The sequence below is a fragment of the Ciconia boyciana genome, chromosome 17 (genome assembly GCF_034638445.1).
Source record: "Ciconia boyciana chromosome 17, ASM3463844v1, whole genome shotgun sequence".
Taxonomy (NCBI): Eukaryota; Metazoa; Chordata; class Aves; order Ciconiiformes; family Ciconiidae; genus Ciconia; species Ciconia boyciana.
In genome coordinates this window covers 221,112-244,901 of record NC_132950.1, presented here as the reverse complement: position 1 = coordinate 244,901, position 23,790 = coordinate 221,112, and the positions used below count along the sequence as shown (strand labels likewise).

The 23,790-nt window shown below is 48.2% G+C and overlaps 2 protein-coding genes across 6 annotated transcripts; both read left to right on the top strand.

Annotated features, from left to right (window-relative positions):
* Positions 1 to 2,183: 2,183 nt before the first annotated feature.
* LOC140660786 (schlafen family member 11-like) lies at positions 2,184 to 6,735 on the top strand. Its single transcript, XM_072881988.1, has 2 exons — positions 2,184 to 2,757; positions 3,828 to 6,735. The coding sequence occupies exons 1-2, from the start codon at positions 2,372 to 2,374 to the stop codon at positions 4,468 to 4,470; spliced, it is 1,029 nt and encodes a 342-aa protein (XP_072738089.1). The 5' UTR covers positions 2,184 to 2,371; the 3' UTR covers positions 4,471 to 6,735.
* A 1,293-nt stretch (positions 6,736 to 8,028) lies between these two features.
* Positions 8,029 to 20,017, top strand: MKS1 (MKS transition zone complex subunit 1). 5 transcript variants are annotated; one of them, XM_072881984.1, is made up of 17 exons: positions 8,029 to 8,161; positions 8,285 to 8,540; positions 8,890 to 9,045; positions 9,503 to 9,600; positions 9,811 to 9,939; positions 10,269 to 10,373; positions 10,811 to 10,919; positions 11,823 to 11,879; positions 12,787 to 12,829; positions 13,355 to 13,417; positions 14,223 to 14,293; positions 15,149 to 15,218; positions 16,307 to 16,414; positions 16,975 to 17,108; positions 17,863 to 17,945; positions 18,031 to 18,128; positions 18,611 to 20,004. In XM_072881984.1, exons 1-17 carry the CDS (start codon positions 8,082 to 8,084, stop codon positions 18,715 to 18,717), a joined length of 1,767 nt encoding a protein of 588 aa, XP_072738085.1. In that variant the 5' UTR covers positions 8,029 to 8,081; the 3' UTR covers positions 18,718 to 20,004. The 5 variants fall into 5 exon arrangements, 4 of the variants coding, with proteins under 4 accessions (XP_072738085.1, XP_072738086.1, XP_072738087.1 ...); XR_012045483.1 differs by lacking the exon at positions 16,975 to 17,108 and having other exon boundaries at positions 18,611 to 18,654; XM_072881985.1 differs by lacking the exon at positions 8,890 to 9,045 and having other exon boundaries at positions 18,611 to 20,012.
* Positions 20,018 to 23,790: the final 3,773 nt, after the last annotated feature.

Genomic DNA, 23,790 nt, shown 5'->3' with positions numbered 1-23,790 from the left:
TCAGTATCCCCAGTTCTTTCATCCAGAGTATGTAGTTGATGATGGTTTCTTTTTCCTACTCCAGGATCCGCTTGGGGTCACTTGCTGTGTGTTTGCTAACGCACTTTTACACCTTGTTCTTTCTTCACTGGTCTGCAAGTTCACTGCTCCACTGGAGTTTAGTAAACACGGCGTGTTTCACAGGGGTTAGATACTTGTTCTCTGTTACCCTTAAAACCAGTTTTGTTTGGCTCCGGGGCTGCATTTCTTTACCTGACTATCTGAGAGCTATTTCTGGCCTTGGGATCTCCTGTGTGCTGTCTCTTACTGCCCCACACCTGAATTTAGCCCTGCATCCTGTATTGCACATCTCCAGATCTCTGCTGTCCTACCAGCCTGTATTTCTGCACTCTGCATCATCATGTTATAGGCAGAAGGATCTCACCCTGTGCAGAAGATCTGCTTGTTGCTGCTGTCTGTATAAATTGATGGTTGTTATCCACAACCACCTGGTTATTAGAAAAAAATGCAATTACAGGTAAACCAAGGGAAAACAAAGCTCTGAACAGGTCAACAAAAATTCAATCAAAGCAACCAGACAAGCCTCCAACCTGAGGCCTTGAAAACTCAGTACACTCCCCATGGCTTGGTACTAGCAATGCTGTATTGCTGGTCTGCAGGGCTAAGCACCAAGTATTTGGGTGTTGGATGCCTGATTGGCTTAGATATTTATGTCACCCAGTAAGTTAATTCTGCCACCCTGCTCACTGCTACAGGGGAACTTCAGGCTGGGACACACAAGGGAAAGTAAAGCTCAGCCCTTACCATGCAGGAGTGGAGAACCTTGCCTTGGTTTTATTTTTTAGGTGAAGACTTTGATTATTTCAGAAACACTTCAGCTATAAAAGCAGCAATGGTTGCTGAGCAACAGATACTCCCACATACCAAGCCCTGAAAGACAAGGGAATAGAAGTAGCCACGGGCAATGTAAATCCTCTTATGTTCCTGCAGAGCAGGGCTGTGGCTTTAGGTCAAGCTCTGAGATACTTGGGAGAGACGCGGAATTCCAGGTCCTTGTGCAGTATCAGAACTGCTCCAATCAGTAGCAAACAGATACTTTCTCATTAAACATAGCCCATGGATTTTTTTTTTCCAAATTCTGATCTATAGATGTATGTATTAATTGCTAATTTTTCTAATTATTTTTGTAATTTTGCTATCTTTTCACATCTGTTTGCAGGATTACTCTCAGATGATTGATTTACTGATCGGTTAATAGTGTTCTGGTACAGGATATGCAATTGCTATTTCTTGATGAGAATGTGTTTTTTAAATGGAAGGCTGTGACAGTCAGTGTAAATGTATGCTTGCATTTGAGATTTGTCTGTGTGTTATGAATGTGCATAGCTGTAATTTTAACCTGTAAATGTAAGAGAGGATTTGTGTTAATATTTTTTAAAATTACTGTTACTCATTATTTTGGAGGAGCACCAAGTTTAGCATTGGGATGAGAGGTGTCTTCATGTATTCCCCTATATTTAATGGGAATGTGTATCTATACATCAAGATGATGCTCCTAGGTGTCTTTTACTACTTTTTACTTGTCTTTTTACTACTTTATGCATTGCATTTTACCAGTCCGGAGTGTAGGAGATGCTGCAAGCAGGCTGCTCCATCTGGTTCAACCACCAGTCTCTCACTGTGGCAGCAACATATCCTTCAGAGGAATACCTAAGTAATGAGAAGGCAGATAGAAAGGAGGCAGATCCTTCCAAAAAGACTTTTCCTTATTCCATTTAGAAGTCAGGCATGCCTGAAGCATGGAGTTTATACCTCTTTTATTCATATAAAAAATCCTTACAGACTTACCACCAAGTATCATGGGAATGCTGAATTTTTTACTGACATTAAATCATTTACTTTGATGACCTCATGGTATAATATATTCCTCCAGTAATTGGTGTGTTGAGTAAATTATTTGCTGTATTTTATTTTTCTAAATTTTTATTTCTTTTTTCTAGTGGGTTCTAATGAAATCAAATGGAAGCCAGAAACCATCTGCGCCGACCTGTTCTCAGAGTATCCTGGATTAGAGGATTTAATGAAAAAACAAATCCATCCACTTAACAAGGGGGTACCAATATTTTCAAGGAGTTGGGCTGTTGACATTGGATTGCCAAAAAAACAGGATGTTGTGTGTGATGTTCTCTTAGTAGCTGAAAATGCATATCCAGTATTGTATACTGCAGTCAAGGATGCCTCTCCTGCTGAGTCTGAAAACTCGAGATAAATTGCTTATGCAGTAACGCATAAGCTAGTCAATGATGGGGGATATGCTTCAAAAGTGTGTGTGGTCCCCCAAATACTGCACCTGAATGGCACAAAGAACCAGATGGAGGTTGCAGAGGATGACGTTCCCCAGCAAGAAAACCAAGAAAACCCATGTGGTTACGCCAGCTTGTACCCAGAGAATTACATTCTCATCTCCAGGGACATTCCCGCGTTCCTGCGTGCACTTGTGATCGTTGTGCTGCACTTTAAGTCCTACTTAAGTGACCATCTTGGCTGTGAAATTTTCAACCTTCTCACTCTCAAACAGTACAAGCTGCTCTCCACGAACCTGTGCAAAGTCAAGGAGCAGTTTGTCCTTGGTCTTCCTAGAACAGGGAAAACAATTGTGGCTTTGAAGATCATTGAGAGAAAAAGAAACATTTTTCAGTGTTCTGCAGAAGAGATACTCTACATTTGTGAAAATCAACCCTTGAAGAAGTTTGTGGGGTAAGCAGTAATGTGTATTTCCCCTTTTTTCTTTCATTCCATCTTCTGTACATACAGCACAAGCCCTGCTGATTTTACATCTGTTTGCCAAATATATAACTTTGGCTGACACAAACACACAATAATCATCTCAAGAAAGGTGTTAGTATTGAAAGTATTATTGAGCTGAGCTCTGGCCCAGATCCAGCGTTCACTGACTACAGTGAGAATCCCACGTTTAGTGATTGCTGGATTGTGTTAGACCTTCAAAAGATGATGGCCTTACTTTAACAGTCTATTATGGCTGATGCGGCACCAAAAATACCCACCTGCCTTTCTCCGTTGCTGCCTCAACACTGCCTGTGCTGGGCCTGATGCAAGCTCTTGTGCAGCTGTGCTAGGAACTGGCCCTTGGACCTGGGCCATCTATACAAGGAGAACAGAAACAATTGCCCTTTTGGTAGAGGATTTCAGGCACAGCAGTTCCCCAGTCCTGTTCTCGCTGTGTTTCCACTTGCGTCAGCATGGAGAGGTCAGCAGGCTGCCACGGTGGACAAGGCACCTTGCATCAGGGAATCGCAGCCTAGCTCAGGCACGGCAGTGCCCAAGCAGCAGGTCCTGGCCCCAGTAGACAGATGGTCTGGCAGAAGTGCTGCCAGTCCCTGCTCACCCTGGGGAGAAAAGGGAACCTGTCGTTCCCGTGGGAGCTTAGGCACTGTGCTGCTTTCCCTGGTCCAGGGAGAGCAGGGCAGAGAGACACCCCTGGGGAGCCTTGCCATGTCGTCTCCATGTAGGAAGGGTGGGCTTGAGTCTCCTCTTAGGGTAGAGCCAAAGCCAGTTGGTGGGGGCTGTGCAGCAATGCCTGCACACAGCCAATCCCTTGGAATAAATGTTTTCACTGGGAAAATCATATAGCATGCTGCAGCTGAGATAGGAAGTTGTGCAGTTTTAGACAGTAAGCAGCAATAGCCCTCCAAGGAAGAACCCACTGAGAAATGGAGGCAGTCAATACAGATTTGTCTGGTCACATCTTCTTTTTATTTACCTTATGGTTTTTTTGGGTTTCGGTTTGGTTTTTTTTTTTTTTTTAGAAATGAGAGCTGTCGTGCTGTGACACATGTTGCCTTCTTAAATGGGAACTTCCCAGAAGTGAAACATGTTGTGGTTTATGAAGCTCAGAATTTTCGTCCTGAAGAAAACTGGCATCAATGTGCCCTGGAGCTAGTCAAGAAAAAAAGTGGCATTTTCTGGGTCTTCCTGGATGTCTTCCAGTTCACTCACCCAAATGCTTGTGGTCTTAAGTTTTCAGAACTATATTCTCAGGAATGGTTGACCAAAGTGGTCCATAATGCCAAGCAAATATACAATGTCATGTTTAATCTAATGGAGGAGATCCTCCAAGAACGCAACACAGATATGCCCTATGAGGTGCTGGAAGAGTTGTTTAAACAGGCTGAATGTGCCCATTCTTTGTCAGGTGACTGCATAATAAAAACAAATATGGGAACATCTGAAATGGCACAGTACGTGATCAGGCAATGCAACAGCTATATGCAGCAAGGCTATCCCGTCAAAGATATTGCAATCCTGTGCAACACACAGCATGCAGCCCACGTGTTCAGTCAGATATTGGAACCTGAGCTAAAAAGACAAATAAGGAAATACAGAGTGAGGTTGGTCTTGGGGCCAGCAGACAGTGTTTTAGAAAACGTCATTGTTCTTGACAGCATCTGACGCTTCTCAGGCCTAGAAAGGAGGATTGTGTTTGGCATCCACTCTGTCCCTGCACAAGAGGAGATATCTCACCATCTTTTGCTGTGCGTGGCATCCAGAGCCAACACCAAACTCCATTTGCTATATCACAAATAAAAGACGTTCTTAAGAAACACGTCTTTACATGAGTTTACTCTTATCCAGCACTAGAATGCTTTGGTCATTTTTTGTTCAGTGATACTATAGGGCAGCCTTAAGATTTTTTTGATACCTTCTCTGTAGTCTATGCAAAAAAAAAAAAAAAATTATGCAGTTTGACATATATATTTCATCATGTGTAGGCCTGTAGGATGTAATAAAATTGATTTTAATTAAAGGACATTGCCACCTGGAGAGAACAAATTGCTGAAAATGGCAATTGCAGAAGGAAGTCAACAATTACAAACCACTTGGATAAATTATGGAACAGTTTGGAGACTTGTACTTTCAATTCCTCTGCTCTTTAAGCTGATTGCATATTCTGACTTGTTTCAGCACTACCAGAGTGGAACCTCTGATAGGAAATGCAACAGGGGCGATCCTTGTTTACATCCCTGCTGGTGCTGGTGCAAATGGTCAAAACTCTGCTTCTTTCAGTTTTTTGGGGGAGATTTTTGTGAATTTTCAGCCAACTCATCTCTTTTCTCTTCCAAAAAGATAGAGCCACAGCCTGCTTTTGGGAGTGGTGGTGACTGTCTTCACCTTTGCTGGGACTGGGGCTGTGGTTTTGTGGTCACATTGAATCATCTTAAATGCAGGTTTCTGCCATGGAGGCAGTTGTCCCCAGCAGTACAGTCCCAAACCTCTCATAAGCAGGCTCGGGTGTGCAACAGTGTAGAGAGTTGGGAACTTGGGGGCTTTTTGGCAAATTAATCTTCAGCCAGGTAAGCTCCACGTTGTCATGCAGCGGCCCAAGTGCTAGTGCTGGCATGAGGTGTAGCAGGAACGTGCTTCCTGGAGAAGGAGGCAGCACAGGATCACGGAACGGTTGAGGTGGAAAGGGACCTCTGGAAGTCATCTGGTCCAACCTCCTGCTCAAGCAGGGACACCTAGGCTGCCCAGGACCATGTCCAGATGGCTTTTTAATATCTCCATGGATGAAAACTCCACAACCTCCTTGGGCAACCTCTGCCAGGGCTCAAGTCATCCAAGCAGTAACTGTTTCCTGATGCTCAGAGGGAACCTCCTGTGTTTCAGTTTGTGCTCATTGCCTCTGGCCCTGCACTGGGGACCACTGGAAAGAGCTTGGCTCCGTCCACTTGGCAGCCTCCCTTCAGGTATTGATACATGTTGATGAGGTCCCCCTGAGCCTTCTCTTCTCCAGGCTGAGCAGTCCCAGCTCTCCCAGTTTTTCCTCATATGTGAGATGCTCCAGTCCCTTCATCATCTTCATGGCCCTCTGTTGTACTCTCTCCAGTATGCCCATGTCTCCCTTGTACTGGGAAGCCCAGAACTAGACACAGTGCTCCAGGTGTGACCTCACCCGTACTGAGTAGAGGGGGAAGGATCACCTCCCTCAACCTGCTGGCAACACTCCTCCTAATGCAGCCCAGGACATCAGTAGTCTTTTTTGCTGCAAGGGCACATTGCTAGCTCAAGTTCAACTTGGTGTCCACCAGGACCCTCAGCAGCCTTCTCTGCAGATCCGCTTCCCAGCTGGCTGGCCCCCAGCATATACTGGTACCTGGGGTTGTTCCTCCCCAGGGGCAGGACTTTGCAATTCTCCTTGCTGAACTTCATGACATTCCTGGCAGCCCATTTCTCCACCCTGTTGAGGTCCCTCACTTGATGCTTCTCCCTTGTGCTCCTCTCTTTTGGTAGCTGGTCACATTTGTACCCACTCAAGCTGTTTAGAAACTGCAGTGGGTCACCCAGATTTCCTCATTCTAACTGGGACTATTTAAGTATTGAAGTCAACAAGCTGTTGCAATATAGTGTGTATGCTGACAGCCCGATTCTTACTGTCATGTCGAATTTGACATAAGCAGTATGGCTCTTCAAACTCTGATTGTGCAAAAACCTGTTGAGAATCTACCACATAATTACATCTTTTCTTTCTGTCTCAGATGCCAACTGTTGCCAGAGCTTTGCCAATGTTTGCCTTCTAATGTAGTTCCTGTTATTGCTTGTTCTGATACTAGATTTTAAAAAGCTGAATAAATAGTGACATGATAATGTCATATTTGCCCAGAAAAAAAAAAGATGTTTCACTGTGACTCTTGTACGATTGTATCAGCTTTCTGCTTTTCTGTAATAAATGGCTTTTTCTCATGTTGGGATCTCTAGTTTTGTGGTGGCCAGCGTACCAGATATGAAAATGCAAGGGCCTTGCAATACCTGCAGGGACCGCTGAGGAATTTCCATCACAGCTAATGGTCTAAGAAGGAGGAAGATCTAAATCCTACCAGGTTTTGTACTTCAGGCTGTTAGTGTGCCAGTTTAACATCAGCACTGCAGCGCACTTAAGTGAATATGCACTCCTGCAGTACTTAAACTTGCCTTCACCAAAACATTCCCGAAGTAGCAGTGGGGAAGCAATTCCCAGCCCAGCATCCCAGTGGTACGGGATGGGAGCGACCTGTGCGGGGGAGCTCTTCAGAGGGGGGGTCCCAGCTGGCAGAGCTGGGTTGCAAAGCTCCAAAGAGGCTGTGACTCCAAAGAGGACCACGGGGTGACCAGTTTGCTGGGGGGGGATGGAGTCCATCTGGGGGCTGGCTCCAGGGAAGGGACCAGCTAAGATGCTGGCTGAGGAGACAGCGTGCAAGGAGGAAGGCTACAGGCTCCCCAGGGACACCTCTTTGAGCAAAGAGGTTGCATCATACCGTGTACGTGGATCTCCGGAATGTTTTCACAAGACCTCTCGTGGGCGTAGGCACAGCAGGGAAGGGCCGGAGAATGCAGCAGAACCGATGGCACCGGGCGACTGGCAGCAAAATGGGCGCTGAGGTGCGGTGTGTGGGGGACAGGGGCTGCCGCCCTGGCCCGTCCACGAAGGGACAGGCTCGTTGCCGCTCGGGAGCGAGGCCCTGGTGTGAGGGTGGCAGCGGTCTCCATGAAGATGTCCCTTCCCTGGCAGCCAAACAGTCAAACGTCGGGAAGTATCAGGAAAGGGGTAGGCAATAAACCAGAGAAAGGTGCAGGTTCGCAGTTGGCTCCTCACAGGTTTTGGCCCGGTGCCCCGTGCGCGGCCTGTTGGGGGCACCGAGCGCGTCCCTAACCCTCAGCATCGCCACGGGGCTGTTGGGATGGGGGGGGCTTTGCTCCGGGGGGGCCTCGCGCGGAGGGATGTGAGAGAACCCCCTTCACGTGGAGGCCGGGGGGCTCCGTGCTGCGGGAGCCGCCCTGGCGCAGAGGTCGGGCGCGGCCCCGCGCCCAGCCGGTGCTGCCGCAGCGGGGACCGGGGCCAAAGGGCCACCCGAGGCCGAGCCGGGGGCCCGCCGTGCCCCGCGGGCGCCCGGGGGGCGGGGGGGAGCGGGCTCGGCCACCGCCCCGGCTGGGAGGGGGGTGCGGCCGCCGGGCGCCCTCCGGCCGCAGGGGGGCGCTGTGCTGCCGCACCGCCCCGTCTCCATGGTGAGGCGGCGGCGCCGCGCGCCATGGCGGAGCCGCTGTGGAGCGCGGACGGCGGCGGCGCCGTCTACCGCTCCCGCGACCCCGTGCGCAACCTGCGCCTCCGGTGAGCGGCCGTCCCCGGCCCCTGCCCCTGCCCCTGCCCCTGCCCCTGCCCCTGCCCCTGCCCCTCCCCCTGCCCCGGCTCCTGGCCCGCCGTGACGCTCCCTCCCTCTCTCCTTCCCCGCAGGGTCCGCATCCAGCGGGTCACGTCGGCCGGGCCCCTCCTGCCGCAGGCCCCGCCGCCGCTCGCCGGCCCGCGCGGCCCCGAGCTCCTGGGCCTGGCCGACCGCACCGCGACCGGAACGTGGGGCGCCCGGCGGGGCGGGCGGGCGGGGCCAGCGCCGCCGGAGGTGTCCGGGCCCTCTCCCGCACGTGCCCCGCGGCCCCCGGACGAGGAGGAGGAGGAGGCCGAGGTGGGGTGGCAGGAGAAGCTCTTCAGCCAGGTGGGTGTGCGGCGGCGGGCCGCGGGGGAGCGGGGGGTGGGCCGGGAGGGGCTTGGGGGAGTTTCTCCTCGTTGTGCAGCCCGACGGCCCCCCCTGCCGCGCTCCCTGGGTCTCCTGCTTCAGGGTGAGCTGCTGTGCCCGAGCCCCTCCAGGTGGGCATCGGTGGGTGCTGTCAGCCGCCTCATGCCTGAGCAGTGTCGGAGGCGCTATGGAGCTCGCTTTGTTTGCTGGGATTCCCAAAGGATCTTGTCTTTCTGTGTGGTGGCTTTGAAAATCTCAGCTGAAAAGTGTTTGTGGCTCTGACAATGCTGGTGAAAAGCAGCTTTTGTGCTTTACCTGCCACTCGCAGTTTGAGGTGGATCTGTACCAAAATGAGTCAGCCTGCCAGACTCCCCTGGACCGGCAGTACCATGAGGAGGTCTTGAAACTGGAGAAGGCTGGAGGTCGGAAGAACTGTCGCATCTTCACCTACACTGATCATGACCGTTTCACCAACCTAGAGGAGGTATCAGCCCTTAGTTACACATAATCTATACAGCAGTGTCTGTCAAAACCACCAGGCCTACTGCAGAGGGAACATTTGTCAGTTCTTGGCCATGCAGAAGCAAGCCGGATATCCTGTATGCAGGAGAACATACTGCTTCTGCAGAGCAGCTTCAGCTGGTGCCCCAGACCTGGGATGAGATCTTCCTGTTTCAGAACGATGGTCAGGGGCAGCTTGGAGGGACATGGCTTTATAGTAACTGTAGGTAACTCTGTAGGTTGCTCTGTAGGTAACTTGTTGGGTGGAGTTTGCCTGTACTTTGCCACAAGAGCAGCAAATGAAATCTCTGAAATCACTGTCTTTTAGCAGTTTGTCCTTGCATATGGGTACATACATACCTGTTCTCCAAGAGCAGAGCTGTGTTTGGGAAAGTTGTCCTGTTACAGTTAAGCTAGTTCCCTCTGTTTCTCTTTTCCAGCACTGCCAGAAGGTAACTGACTCGGATCATGAGGTGCCATCGTACCTGGCAGAGAGGATGGCCAATGTGAGGAGGAGAAGACAAGACCGTAGGCCAATGTGAGTGCAAACTGGGGCTCAGAGCTTGCTAATACAGGTTTCTTGGTGCTGGTGCCCCAGCTGCAGAGCAGTCTGGTCTGTGGAAATTGGTAGCTTGAGCTGTGTCGCACTTGGAATCTGGCAGTTTGACTCCTTGTCATGAGGGGTTCGGTGCTGCCTGTGCCAGGTTGCTGACGTGAGCTGTGACTTGTGCTGTTCTGTTGTTGACAGAGAAGCAAGTTCTCTGAAGTCGAAAATCATCACCTGGGAACCTTCAGAAGAATTTGTAAAGAATAATCATGTGATTAACACTCCTGTCCAGACCATGTACATCATGGGGGACTTGGGACCTTATGGGAAGTAAGTAAAATCCTGAAGTGATCTTAATTTCCAAGAAGGAAACCCATCTTCCCTCCTTATTCAAATCTCGTGTTTCTTTTATTAGTTAAGGGGAGAGAATTCCAAGAACTCAGTAACTTGGGCTGCTGTTTCTTTCCACCTCTTTCCTCAGTTGGGAGATAACTGAGTATATCCCTCCAAAAGGCTTCTTATGTAGGACTAATGTAGGAAAGTATGGGTGTGTTTTTTCCCTTCTGTACCCCCATGTGCCTTTACCAGCTTTGCTGTTCCAGAGCAAGAGAGTGTCTGTGTTCTCTATTTAGACTGTGTTTCTTGATGTCTTCCATTAGGCTTGGTCACAGGGAGTATGAACATGTTCTTTGCACAGTCAAGGTGGATGGCAATGGGGTGATCACAGTGAAGCCTGACTTTACTGGCACCAAAGGAGCCTACCGGTGAGTGGGACAGGGCTGGTACCTCTCGTGGGACTGATACAGAGGGCTGAAATGGCTGTTTCCTGGCCACCCTTCAGGCAGTGGATCAGGACTTAAATTGAAGGATATTTTTTAGTTTTATTCCAGAGATTTCTAAGACACGATTATTGCGTACTTGTGCTTGGTGTCACTGCATGTGTGATGTGTGGGGCTTTGGTGCCAGTCCCTAGGGATACAGGTTATGCCTACGCTGGACACAAGCGAGTCTCCCTTTTTGAGTCATTGATGCTGGCAGGCACTTGGGAGTGAGGAGAGGGCCGTTAGCACCCTTATGTTACTGCACAGGCCTGGTGGAGGGGGGACTGCTGTGTCAGGATGGCACAGTTGATGCTGTTGCTGCCTGTGCATATTCTCTGCATAATGGGGCAGCTTTGCCTGTGTGTTTTGGGGCTCTGCAGGATCGAGCTGCGTGGAGAGAAGCGAGAGGTGTGGAAATACACCATTGAGAATGCGTCTGTCCAAGTGCAGCCAGAGGAGGAGGAACGCGAGCAGTGTGTGTTCAGAGATGTAAGCACTGGCCTCCACTGATCATATTGACTAGTTCTCTTGATTTGACAGAGGGAGCTCAGACCCTCATGTAGATGTAACTGTTAGTGCTGTAGACACCTAAAGTTGACAAAATGAATGTCACTGGCAGTGAGTCTAATCATGTCCAGCAGTTTGAGAACTCCCAACAAATACTCCCTGACCGCTTCATTCCTTACTCTAGGTGGAGGCCTTGTCCGGTATTAGGTGTGTCGGCCTCTGACTGCAGTGAGCTATGTAGTGAGAACTGATACAAGAAACCATCTAAATTCGTGCCTTCCTAATGTCACCTGCCAATGGTTTTCCTTCCCTTTTGAGCAGTGGGCAAACCCTTTCCTTGGTCTTCCTCTTGCTGCTTGTATACTTATTGAATGATTTCTTGTTACCCGTAATGTTCCAGGATATTTGGATCTCATTTTATGTCTTGATCTTTCTGAATTGCCTTTTTGGCTGTGGCAGTTTATAAAGGTATTTAATGTTTTAGTTTTTCATTTGTACGTTTCCTTACTGGTTTTGTGGTCAATAAGGAAATAATGATTTTGCTACACTGACCTCCCATCTGTTGATTTCGTTGGAATAGTTTATGCCTGTGTTTTTAACATGTCGTTTAAGATCTGATTCTTCAGAGCTTCTTTTTCCCTTAGACTGGCCCTTGACGGGGTCTCTGAAGTTGAAATTCCATGCAGTGTTAGCACTTATGCATCTTTGTTCTATTAGATTCTTATATTCTCTATATGTGCTGTAACAATTTAAAAAACCCTGTGTGCTAAGCCTGTCAACAATTTAAATTGGTTTTAAGTTATATCCATTACAATTTTAGCAATAAGTAAAAACACAGATGATCAAAAAGACACTTTTTCTAATCTCCTTGTTCTGTGTTTTCAGCTGTACAGTCGGCACAAGGAATGCCTCAGTGGTCTCGTAGGCTCAGAATTTGAAATGGTGAGTACCAGTGGCACTCGGCAGGGACCTGGGGCCCTGCTGCTTTTGGAGACTGTTGGCCTGGTTATCATGGCTGCTGTTTGTACCACAGTCTCCAAAGACTGTTTTATTCTGGGGGTGTGTTGGCAGCTTTTACCTTGTGGCTGCCAACAGAAAATTGGGTCAAAAGGGACAGGTTGCAATGGATATGGGGCCTGCAGAGATCCATCCTGCATCTGTTGGACCAGCAGCAGAGCGTGCTGAACACTGCAGTCTCTGTGAGACTGCGTGCATTGTCTGAAGGCCTTTGACTATACTTTAAGAAGAAAGGAGGGTTTATATCTTTTGGGATAGTGATTGCTGTTAACTTCTTGAATGTCAAGCACATCTGTGTGCCACTTTGTTCAAGTAAACAGCCCCTCCCATGCCCAAACTCATGCACAGTTTCCCTTCTCACTGAATTACCCACACTGCAATCTTTTTTGCTCAAATCTTGTTTGCCAAAGCGTGAAAGTCATTGTACTTTCTTGTACTTCAGTAGAGTGTCTCGGCTTGTCCTGTGCTTCCCCCTGCTCTCCCCAGCTTGGGCAAGTCCAGGAACACTACAGGAGAGACAGGACTATGATTTGTGGAAGTAATTTCTCACTACATTTTATATCCATCTTGAAGTCTGTAAGAGATCGATTTACAGAATAGTAAACTCCTGCAGTCTAGGAATTTGGTGTCTCTAGAGAGCCTCTCTCCAGAGGGACTGTTCATTTCTGGAAAGTTATATGAGAAGTCATGACACCTACCTGGCCAGCAGAGTGAATCATTCATGTACAAAATCTGTGACATATCTGTGTGAGACCCTGTTGGGAGGGGATTGCATGAGGTTCCACCAGTGGTGATTGAGCTCCTTACCTTGTTTATCTGCTCGTTCTTACAGACTCTGCCTGGTACGCTACGGCTTTTTGTGAATGGAGAAATAGGTGAGTCCTTATTATAAACAGTAACTATAGGGGCAAATCTGGGTCTGCTGGGATGGCTGAGGCTATGAAGGGTCCAAGGATTCTTGGATCAAAGGTCAGTCCAGAGTAGGTGATTCTCTCCCTAGAATCCTTAACTTCCTCCTCCTCCCCTGTTTTTGTGGACTAATCCCTTGAGTGGCACTTACAGATTGGAGGTTACAAATACTGCAGCTATTCTAGGAAAACATACAGATCTGAAAAAAGGAGAGCAGATTGGGAAGTTAATAGAGATTACATCAAAGAACACAATTAAATGTGTGATCACCCTAATCTCCTTAGAGATATGAGGACAGGGTTAGTCTAGAGAAGGAATCTTCTCTGAGGGTCATATTCTGTTACTTTTGAAGACCCTGGCTTTTCCCAGCTTCCAGCAGTAACTGGTTGTCCCTGAGGTTATTGGTGCTGGGTCTCCCAAAAGTCTACAGTGAGTACTGAAGGAGTTTGTGTGGAAGTGAGCAGCTGAAGTCCATTCTCTCTTCTTCTCAGTTTCAGCTCAAGGCTATGAGTATGACAACCTCTATGTCCATTTCTTCCTGGAGCTGCCTAACCGTAAGTATTCACGTTTCCAGGCACATCACAGCAGTTTAAGGAATTAAGCGTGCTTTGGCTGGTCCATCAGATCAACTCTGCTGAAAGTCAGTAAAAGTTAATGTCAGGGCTGGCATCTAGTCAGAGATCTTCAGAGCTAAAATTGCAGAACTCAGTTGTTTGGACTAAACTAACGTCTGGGAGAAAGTAGCATCTTCCCCTCTCATCTCTTCCAAATCAGGCGGGGACATAGAGGTCCATTGGCTTCTCAGCCAGTGGTGGTGGTGTCCCAATGGGTAGACTGATGGTGGCAGTCATTCCTTACACTGTGGAAAATAGCCTTCTTGTCTTCTCCATCTCAGCAGTGACCTTGTCTGATTTCAGTACTCACCATCATGTTCTTATGGTTTGTGCTGACACTATCATATTAAATTTTGACTGATAAATAAGGTTCCCAGCACTAACATGCACATCCTGCTGCATGTTTATTTCCCCTGAAGCTATGGCTCTGGCTCCCCTCTCTGGTTATACCCTGATGTTTGTCCGAAGAGGTACCATTTTTGCTACTCAGTACATTTAGATAAGGTTCTACTTTTCTGATAAGATGGAGTCGGTGCATTTCATCGACAGTTCAGGACGTTCTGGGGAGCAGCCATTGGCTGGAACAAGAAGGGGTGGGACACACCTAGGGAAATTCAGTGGGGTAATGTTATCTGTTATCCCAGTCATCCGGGACTGACATTGTCCTTTGAGCTGCTCTGGTTTGTAAGTCCTCCCTCTCACCCAAAGCATTCACCACTGTGCTCACTTTCTCCTCTTCTCCCAGAGTGGTCGAGCGCTGCGTTCCAGCAGCTATCAGGAGTGACACAGACCTGTGCCACCAAGACAGTGGGCTGGGTAAGGATGCTTTCAGACCTACAGAGCAGTTTGAACAGGCATTCTCTGAAGTGGAACATGTGTAACAAGTTACAGATATATTCAGCAAAGGTGAATTTATCTGACTTGAGAGCTCCTTTCAAGGGCAGAGCATGTTTGGGATTCTCCTCGTTCTAGTTATACTTGTCATTTTTCAGGGTGCCACTGTGTCCAAATAAAACTAGACCAAATAAAACTTCTTCAAAGCAGTTTCTGGAACCTTGCTTTTTTTCTTCCTTCTGGCTGATTGATTGCCTTTGGAGCTTTGATTTTTGTGTTCTCAAATGCTCAGAGTTAACAAAGCATTGTTCTGGTTTGCCTGGGGCAGGAATGCACACAGTCTCTAAATTGATTTCTCAAAATGAACCCCTCTTCCTATCTGGGAAGTTGGTTCCATTGCTGTCTCCAGCTCCTCTCTTACAAAATTTGAATTTTACCAACTTTTTAATGTCTTTTATGTGAGCTAGTTTGCATATTACAAAAATAATTATCATACAACTTTTCAGTAATACCATGGTTTGAGGTATTTGGTTGGGTCCTGTAAAGATTGTGGCGGTGTAGTAGTTACGCAACTGGCTGAATTGTCATTTGAGGTGTGTTACTCTTTCCCCTTTTTCCTTATTTTTAACAGCCTGTTCCATCAACGTGGCACTTGGGAGTGTATGCAAGTCCATCATGCAGTCAGGTGTTTGTTAGTGTGATATGATTGATCTTGTTTGGGCATCATTACCTCTTTTCCACCATTAGTTCTTTTCTCCCTGCTCTCTGTGCTCCCGGCAATGCTAGTGATGAATTCTCTTGTCCGGGAATCTGATCTCTGTCCTGTTCCTTTTCTAGGATAACGTGGCATACTTCTGCTACCCCTTCACTTTGGAGATGTTTTTCACCCAAGGAGATGAACCAGAAGGTGTGTTTTCTTGTTGCTCTGAAATGTGAAACTCTGAAATCTTTTGATCACAGTGTAGACGTCAAGCTGTCTGGCATGTTGTTAGCCCCTCACCAAGATGAAAGGACAGATTTAAACAAAGGGAAATGTTGCTCATTCAGCAAAAGTTCACCCTGTCACCACACCACCTCTGGACACATACTATATTTGCCCTGCCCAGCAATGCGTTAACATTTGTATGGATTCATTGATGTTGCTCTGCTTCCAGGCTGTAGTCAGCTTTATCCAGTTGCAAAACTACTTGGATGTTAGCTTGTCTGTCTCAAAATGCCTGGCATGCTGGTCAGTGTTGCCATGCCTGGTGTACTGCATAGAGCCCTGGGACTCTGCAGCAGAAGAAACAGGCAGCTTTTTTGTACACAACTAAAACTCTGTGCTGAGTCTTAGGTTTGTAGACACACTCAGTGACCTGTATAATCTGTATAGTTTATGTTACTTTGAAATGTCCAGCTCTATTTTAAGCCGGGCTTCTCTGCTGCCTATTCCTGCTGCTTCACTATGCTACTGCTGCTTCCTCACCAACCCCATTGTTCTTTGGATTGCAATTGCTAGGGACAGCTTTGCGGCATGCCTTGCCACTTGGATCCAATGTATGCATTGGATTTGAGTATTCAACCAGCGCTAATGAATTTTCAGCCTAGAATAAACATGATGAGTTTGTTTCACTGTGGAAAAAAGAAATGCTTGGAGACCTGTAGGACAATCCAAGTTAATAATCCCCCAATAACGGTGGGAAAGGTCAGAGATTAAAAGGTTCCCCTGTTTGGCATCACATCATTCACAAAAGATTGTCTTGTCTGCTCAAAGATAATTGAGGAACCAGTTTGAACTTGCTCTCAAAGCAAAGAATTTTCCCAAATTTTTAACTTCTTATCAATAATTCTGTTTTCATCCTCAAATCTGAGGGTTATAATCACCCATACATGTAGGTTAGTCATTGTAGAAGAAATACAGAAGGACTTCCTACTAGTGGAGTTGGGCATTTAGCATTTTTTTTTCTCTGTGATAGTCTCCCTCACAAAGCTGTGATCTGCTCCGCTTTCTTGCAGACAGTCTGCCTCAGTGGCCTGTTCTCTACTTTGAGGTCCTGTCCCTGGATTTCTGGCAGAGGTATCGCGTTGAAGGATATGGTTCTTTGGTGCTGCCAGCATCTCCAGGTAAAACATACTTGGGGCATTATGTTAATTATCTGGGAGAATGAGTTGAGTGGTTCTCTTGGGAATAGATTCAGCTAGCCCTGGGGAGGCTTTGCCTTTGCATACTGAAGGGGATAGTTAGCTGTGGGGCAGTGAAGAAGGATTTGATGCATCCTGTACCATTCTGCCTTGTTGTTGAGACGCATCATGTGTTGCTGTCCTTGCTCCTTCAGTAGTTCCGTTACAAAATCTTGTGTGATAAAGCTCTGGGGTGATGCTGCATATTCATCTTTACAATAGCAGTAGCCCTCTCTGTCCCACATGGAATCTGAGGGTCACAAGCATTCTGACACCCACGTGTAGTAAGGAGATGCTCCTCATCGGCAGGGGGCACTTTCAGCTCTGGCTGTGAGACTGTATGGGGCTGACTCATTGGGAAAATGTTATAGAGGTACCGTGCAGTGTTTCCATTTCCAGCCTACTGTGGTTTGGGTCAGCAGGTATCCATCTACCATACTGTCCTCTGTGACTGAATGGATTGTTGGTCATAGCTGCTAAGCTGTCCTGTTGTCCTGGGTCAGGTCTCCACATGCTCACCATCCCTACCTGGCGCCCTGTGGAGCTGGGGACAGTCGCTGAGCTGAGGAGATTTTTCATTGGTGGGTCTCCTGAGCTGGAGGACATAACCTACGTCAGGATACCATCAACCTTCAAGGTGGGCTCAGCTGCAGGGCATTGCTCTTGCTGGGAGATTGTAGATTATGCTCTCGGCTTCAGATGTCTGTGGACAGCCTGGACCAGATTTGAACAAGGATGAGCTGGTGGTCCTGTCCCTTTGACTAAAGAAGTGTCTCCTCTGTGAGGTTTGTGATCATGAACAGAGGAATGGGCAAACGCTGAGGCAGAGCTCTCTGCCTTCTGAGGTGTGCAGTGTAGAGAGGTGGGTGCAGCGGAGAGAAGCGGCAGCCCGCACGGGGACCCCGCCTGCACTGGCCCTGTCCAGAAAGTGTCTGTCAGGTCAGCATTTGTTACCAGCTATAGACTTCTTGTGTTTTAGTAAGGAATCTGGGCTGTACTGCACCTGGAACAGTTTCCCAAAGCAAGAAGCCGATGGGTGTGAGGCAGGCAGAAATTTCATGTCCTTAAGAAAGCTGCAGAGGTGCTTGCTGGTGTAATGAGCAAGTTGATCTGAGTAGCAGCTTTGTGTGGGAACGAGCCCTGGATGCAGTTGTTGAAACCTTCCTCCAGCACTGCACTATCAGCTTGCTAGTGTTTAGGTCCTGCCCTCAGCACAGCCTGGAACCATCTGCCCTTCTTTCTGACCTCGCTTTCTGTGTGCAGTGGGGAAGGGAGAGACTCTGTGCCCACAGGAGTACATGCTGCTGGTGAGGCATGCTTGTTTTCACTAGGGTCAGCCTGCTGCAGCAGGTGGCAGGCTGTGGTTACTCTAACTCATGCTGTCTTTGCAGGGAGAGCGTCTGAGCCGGTTTGGTTTTCGCACAGAGACAACAGGGAGCGTCACATTCCGGCTTTACTGCCTGCAGCAGTCTAAGTAAGTTCAGTGAAGTGAGTACGAGCTCCATCTTGTCGTGTGCTGTGTTTTGGCAGCCCTGACCTCCTACTGTACTTATGTGCAGAGCCTTTCTGGAAACCAGTGCTCTGAGGCAGCGCATGCAGAGTGTACTGGACCGGCTTGGAGGCTTCAGCCAGCAGAGCTCTGTCTACAACGTTTTGGGTAGGGCTTTCAGTGTCATTCTCCCTGGCAAGCTTTTGGCTCATTTTTGCCCCCTTTTTACAGAGTGGGCAGGATATTTCAGGAGAATCCATTACTGTGGGGATAATTGCGCCCCCATGAGCTCTCCGAGTCCATAGCAGAGGTTAAATGGTCTGATCTGAGCTGGAAACTTCAGGAGCCATCACCTCTCAGCAGGCAGGAGGGATAACCACTCTGTGAAGATAAAGCCTAGGCTGGGCTGCCCAGTCTTGCCTGGCACTGAGCATAGCTCGTGGCACTGATGCACAGGCTCTGTCTCTGATTCCATTACGCACAGAGCAAAGACAGTGCTAGAAATAAGTGAAGAGAGCAGCAAGGACCAGGTGCTTTGTTGGTGGAATGTAGTAATAGGAATCAAGGTGATGTTCACTGGGCAGACTCCTCCCTCCCCTCCCTGAGGCTGTCTGATACATTCTGGCTTGCTGTCACCCACTGTGTTGTAGAGGCTTTCCAGAGGGCACGGCACCGGATGCAGGAAGCACGTGAGAGCCTTCCTCAAGACCTCATCGGCACCTCTGCCTCCACTGTGCACCAGTCGCAGGAACCATGATTGACCACCTCCACTGCCTGGGAGCTCTCAGCATCTTCTCTCCGACACAAGCTCCTGTTCTTCAGCAGGAGTCACAGTGCTGGTGCCTGGAAACTTTTGAAGCCCTTCCTTTGTTGTTTTCCCTGGATGGGGGAAGGAATCTGTAACACATCCAGACCCAGAATCTTTGCATTTCCACAAGTGGAAGGAGCCCCATTTTTTCAAGGCATTTTGTTACCAGGCCCTAACAATACAGCCAATTGTTCACATTTCGAGCACACTAAAATACTGACATGGGACCTTTAACACCTTTTCAGGAATTGAATAGTAAATGAAAAATTTCAAGTCTACATGACTTAGTAAATTTAGTTTTCTTCTTAAAGAAGAGGGTGATGTTGAAGGTCAAGTCATGAATGCTGTTTGAGATTTAATGAAATGAATAGATAACTTCTTGAGAAGTGCTGATAATCGTTGTTAGCATTTGTAGCTATATGTCAGTCAATAGTAAAATGAATCTGTCCACCTGTGCCTTAAGATTGATTCATTCCTAGAGGGAGAGCTCTCTGCCACATGTAATATATGAAATCAAAGCAAAGAAATGACGTTTGACAGATTGAGAACTGGAGAAAAGGGCTACATTCTGTATTTCCTTCTATGTGCCCATAACATTTCCGGCTCCGCAGTGATGAGCAGGAGGATTCTTTGTTCAAGAACACAACTGAAAACACGCATTCCCCTTAGTTCATAGCAGAACTTTGGCTGGGGCTGGACGGTTTGCAGACAATGAGAGCAGATTATAACATTTGCACAGCAGCTGAACTTTGAACTGTTCAAGCTGTTCATTTGAGCTATGGTTCATTGTTCCATCTCTGATTGCAGTACACTGCGTTGCTTCCTGGGGAAGCATGTGTGTACCCAGTTTTTACCCAGCTGCTGCTTTTTTTTTTTTTTTTTTTAAGTTTACACAGAGATGCAGTAAGGTTTACATAATGATACAAGTTTTGCTAGTTGAAACTCTGAATAGTGTAAAATCTTACAGAAGCTCAAGAGAGCAAAATTTAAAAATAAAAAATTATTATAACCAAAGAAGCAATTCTTCCAAAATAAGACATTGTTAGCAGTTTTTCACCTCCGTGCTTGCAGCCTCCTTGGCCGGGCAGAACAAAATGGTGCTCATAAAAGATGTTTTGGAGAAAGCCTTCAGCGAATGTTCTTTGAATATGCCCTTTTATAAATTAAACTAGCAAATTTCCATATACATCTACATGTATGAAAATGTCACTGATCTTTTAGTCAGAACTGGCATTTGGTGCAGGGCTTGTGCTCTGAGCTTTCCAAGGAGCCCAGACAGCTGGAATGGGGGTCGTGCATCCACCAGGTATGCACAGATGAAAGAGGAGATGGCCCATGGGGGCAGACAGAAGGGGAGGCCAGTGGTCTCCCTGGAGCTGTGCGGATTTCCCCTGTATGGAAGTTTCCCTACAGTTTGCACTGGAGGGGTGCCTTTGCAGTGAAACTCAGCAGGAGAAGGGAGAGGAAGGGACTGTTGTGGGTGCACCAGAGCTTGGGACAGGGGAGCCTGGCAGGCTGGGGGATGCCGTGAGCAGAAGATGGAGGGAGGCTGGAAGTCAGGAGGAGCCCGCAGCAGGCGCAGGCTAGGCAGTGCTGCAGACTCCTGGGGGGACCAGAGTGGGTCTAGCAGTGAGACTCGGAGGTCTGTGCTGTCCCTTGATGCATGGCCAGCAGCCCCCCAGCTCTGGCTACATCAGCTGCAGAAACGTAGCTGGTTTCTCTTGAGCTTTGTCCGCTTCTTCCTTCAGGGCAGAGTGGAGCTGTGATGTTTTTTTGAGTGCCAGCTGAACTTCCAGCTGAATGGGCATCTGTCTGAGGCTGAATCCTTCAGTCTTACCAGTGATGTGGTCTGGATGGGGGCAGGAGCCAGCTGAAAGTCCCTAAGGGCCTTCCGGGTGTCTCATTAAATAAACTATGCAAACAAAGGGTAATTGCAGAAATGTTGGCTTGGTGGACGAAAAGGCTGTGGGCAGTTGGCAGGGCTTGCATGATGCAAATCAGCATCCGTTAGAAATTCCAGTGTAAATGTAGCAGAAAAAAAACCCTAGAAATGAGTCATTCATGTGACTGGGGGAACAGCTTTCCACCAAAGAAGTCAGACCCCAGGAATGGGTTCTGCTCGCAACTGAGGAAGATTTGGGCTGTGATAACTTCAAACTAGAGCCTTGCCAGCAAACCTCAAACACCCCTTTGGCTTGGTCCCATCCCAGTGCTTGTGATGGACCAGGGACACAGCGCTGTGACTGCAGGGGATATTCTGGCCTGGGAGGGTGGGCTGTGCTGCCCGCCTTCCATACTGCTGTCCTGGCAGCCGGCGGATGTGCAGCCAGGAGGTGTGTTTGGGACGGATGTTGGGCTGCGTGCGAAGCACAGCTGCCAGCTCTGGGGAGAAGGAGGTGCAGCAGGCGTGTGTCCTACAGAGATTTGTCTTGTCACTGCATGGTGCGTGTGCAGGGAGAGGCGTATTTTATCTACACTGTGCGGTTTAAGTGGTCATTATTAAACAGCTACCGGAGGCTGCTTGTTGGCTCAATATATTTTAATTTTAGCCACTGGGTTGGAGTATCAGAGGAAAGCTCCCTGCAGGCCCTCTCCTGGCAGGGAAGTGAAGGAGTGGGCTGCTTTGCCTTTCACCCCCAGCTGCATTTTTATTACACTTATTGTTTTCTCAAGGTGCAGCCTGTGTCCTCTAAAGCTAATGTCAATTTTTCAAGGCAGGGTACAGCTGACCCGAGCAAAATCACACTTCATTGGATCAGTCAAAAAATAAGTGTCTGTGTGCCCTTTTTCCTGCATTGAAATCATTGCTTTGGTTAAAGTAGTGCCGTGTAGAATCACAGAATCATAGAATGCTTTGGATTGGAAGGGACCTTTACAGGTCATCTAGTCCACCCCCCCTGCTGTGTGCAGGGACATCTGTAACTAGATCAGGTTGCTCAGAGCCCCGTCCAACCTGACCTTGAACGTTTCCAGGGATGGGGCCTCCCACTACCTCTCTGGGCAACCTGTGCCAATGCCTCACCACCCTCCGTGTAAAAAAATTTCTTTCTTAAATCCAGTCTAAATCTGCCCTCCCTTAGTTTAAAACCATTGCTCCTTGTCCTGTCACAACAGGCCTTGCTAAAAAGTCTGTCCCCGTCTTTTTCCTATAGGCCTCCTGTAAGTACTGGAAGGCTGCTATAAGGTCTCCCCGCAGCCTTCTCTTCTCCAGGCTGAACAACCCCAACTCTCTCTGCCTGTCCTCGCAGGAGAGGTGCTCCAGCCCTCGCATCATTTTCATGGCCCACCTCTGGACCCGCTCCAACAGCTCCATGTCCTTCTTGTGCGGAGGACTCCAGAGCTGGACGCAGCACTGCAGGGGGGGTCTCACCAGAGCGGAGCAGAGGGGCAGAATCCCCTCCCTCGACCTGCTGGCCACGCTGCTTTGGATGCAGCCCAGGGTACGGTTGGCCTTCTGGGCTGCGAGCACACATTGTTGGCTCATGTCCAGCTTTTTGTCCATCAGTACCCCCAAGTCCTTTTCTGCAGGGCTGCTCTCAATCCCTTCATCCCCCAGCCTGTATTGAAACAGAGGATTGCCCCGACCCAGGTGTAGGACCCTGCGCTTGGCCTTGTTGAACCTCATGAGGTTCACACAGGCCCACTTCTCCAGCTTGTCCAGGTCCCTCTGGATGACATCCCATCCTTCTGGCGTGTCAGCTGCACCACTCAGCTTGGTGTCATCTCAAACTTGCTGAGGGTGCACTTGATCTCGCTGTCAGTGTCATTGATGAACGGAGGTACTTCCCTTTCTCTCTTGTCTGTCAAGATCCTTTTCTGGAGTAACGCAAAAAATCAGAAAGGACTGGTAGAATCATAATTCTCTATAATTTATTCACAAGTTCTTAAAAAAAATAATCTGACTTTCAAAACAGTTGGGAGAATTTTTGCAATGTGTGAAAGAGAAAATTATCTTGGAGGGGTGCGATTCTGAGTTGTTTCAAGCTTTCCAGATCTGAGAATGAGAGGATCAGCCCTGTGGGCAGGTGGGAAAGGTGGATTTTCTGTGACTTAATCAGGCCTTGGAAAACCAGAAAGGTCAAGCTGGATATCAAGATCTAGTCCGTTGCTTTCCTTCAGGCAACATCACCTTGACTTAATCAAAGCCCAAGAGATATTTGTTCAACCTATTCTTTATGTGAAGATAGAGACTACAGATCATCCCTTCCAGATGTTTGGGGCTTTTTTTTTCTGTAGCAAATTTTCTTGTACAGAGCAATTGACGGTGGCAGCTTGTGCATGAGCTGAGCAAAGTCTGTTGTCAGGCGGCTGTTGGAGGCGTGAGGAGGAGGGAGCGTGTGATTCCTGCCAGGTGGTTATTGTTTCTCTGGGGGGTTCCTGTCCCACGCTTGCCAGTGCCTGTGATACCTTGTTTTCTGCTGCTAGTCTCCTTGTGTGCACTGTGATGCTCTCTTACAGCTCTGGAGATGGCATCAGGAGTCTGAGAGATCAGACAAGCTGTAGACCCAAGTGAACGCCCACTTTTCCCGCTGCTGCTGGAAACACCGAGCCCAGCTTGCTTCTCAATGCTTTGCTTGCAGTGTCCAACATTTTCCACCGCAATTGTGCTTGCAAGGGCTGGATTTCCTCCCTCTTCCCCTTGGTCAGCTCTCCTTCTCCATCCTTTCCCCTCTCCTCTCCCATTTTGACTTTTTCTTCTTTGTGTGCATATCACACACAGACCTCCAGGCATATAGATCTGTGTGTTTATTCCTTTCTGTAGTTTAATCCTGGATGTAGTTTTGGCCCTGCTTTCTCTTTGCACCCACCTGTGCCCCTTGCCCCTCACTACCAGCACAAAAGCTGCTCTGCTCCCTTGTGCACCCCTGCAGCCCTTCACCCCGTGAGAGGAGAGCTGAGGTGTGATACCATGACACCAGCCTGTGTCATCCCCACCTTCCTGGGGCTCCTGGCCTTGCTGGGCACCCTGGGCTGAGCAGAAACACGCCGAGACAGTGCGAGGTGTGCAAAACAGCTGCGTGG

What these genes read in the sequence shown, in the direction of transcription:
- LOC140660786 (XM_072881988.1), top strand. Translation starts at nt 2,372, where the DNA reads ATGGAGGTTGCAGAGGATGACGTTCCCCAGCAAGAAAACCAAGAAAAC. An exon ending in CCCTTGAAGAAGTTTGTGGG is followed by an intron (nt 2,758 to 3,827) that starts GTAAGCAGTAAT and finishes TTTTTTTTTTAG; the next exon opens with AAATGAGAGCTGTCGTGCTG.
- MKS1 (XM_072881984.1), top strand. Translation starts at nt 8,082, where the DNA reads ATGGCGGAGCCGCTGTGGAGCGCGGACGGCGGCGGCGCCGTCTACCGC. An exon ending in AGGAGAAGCTCTTCAGCCAG is followed by an intron (nt 8,541 to 8,889) that starts GTGGGTGTGCGG and finishes TGCCACTCGCAG; the next exon opens with TTTGAGGTGGATCTGTACCA. An exon ending in CCACCAAGACAGTGGGCTGG is followed by an intron (nt 14,294 to 15,148) that starts GTAAGGATGCTT and finishes TTCCTTTTCTAG; the next exon opens with GATAACGTGGCATACTTCTG.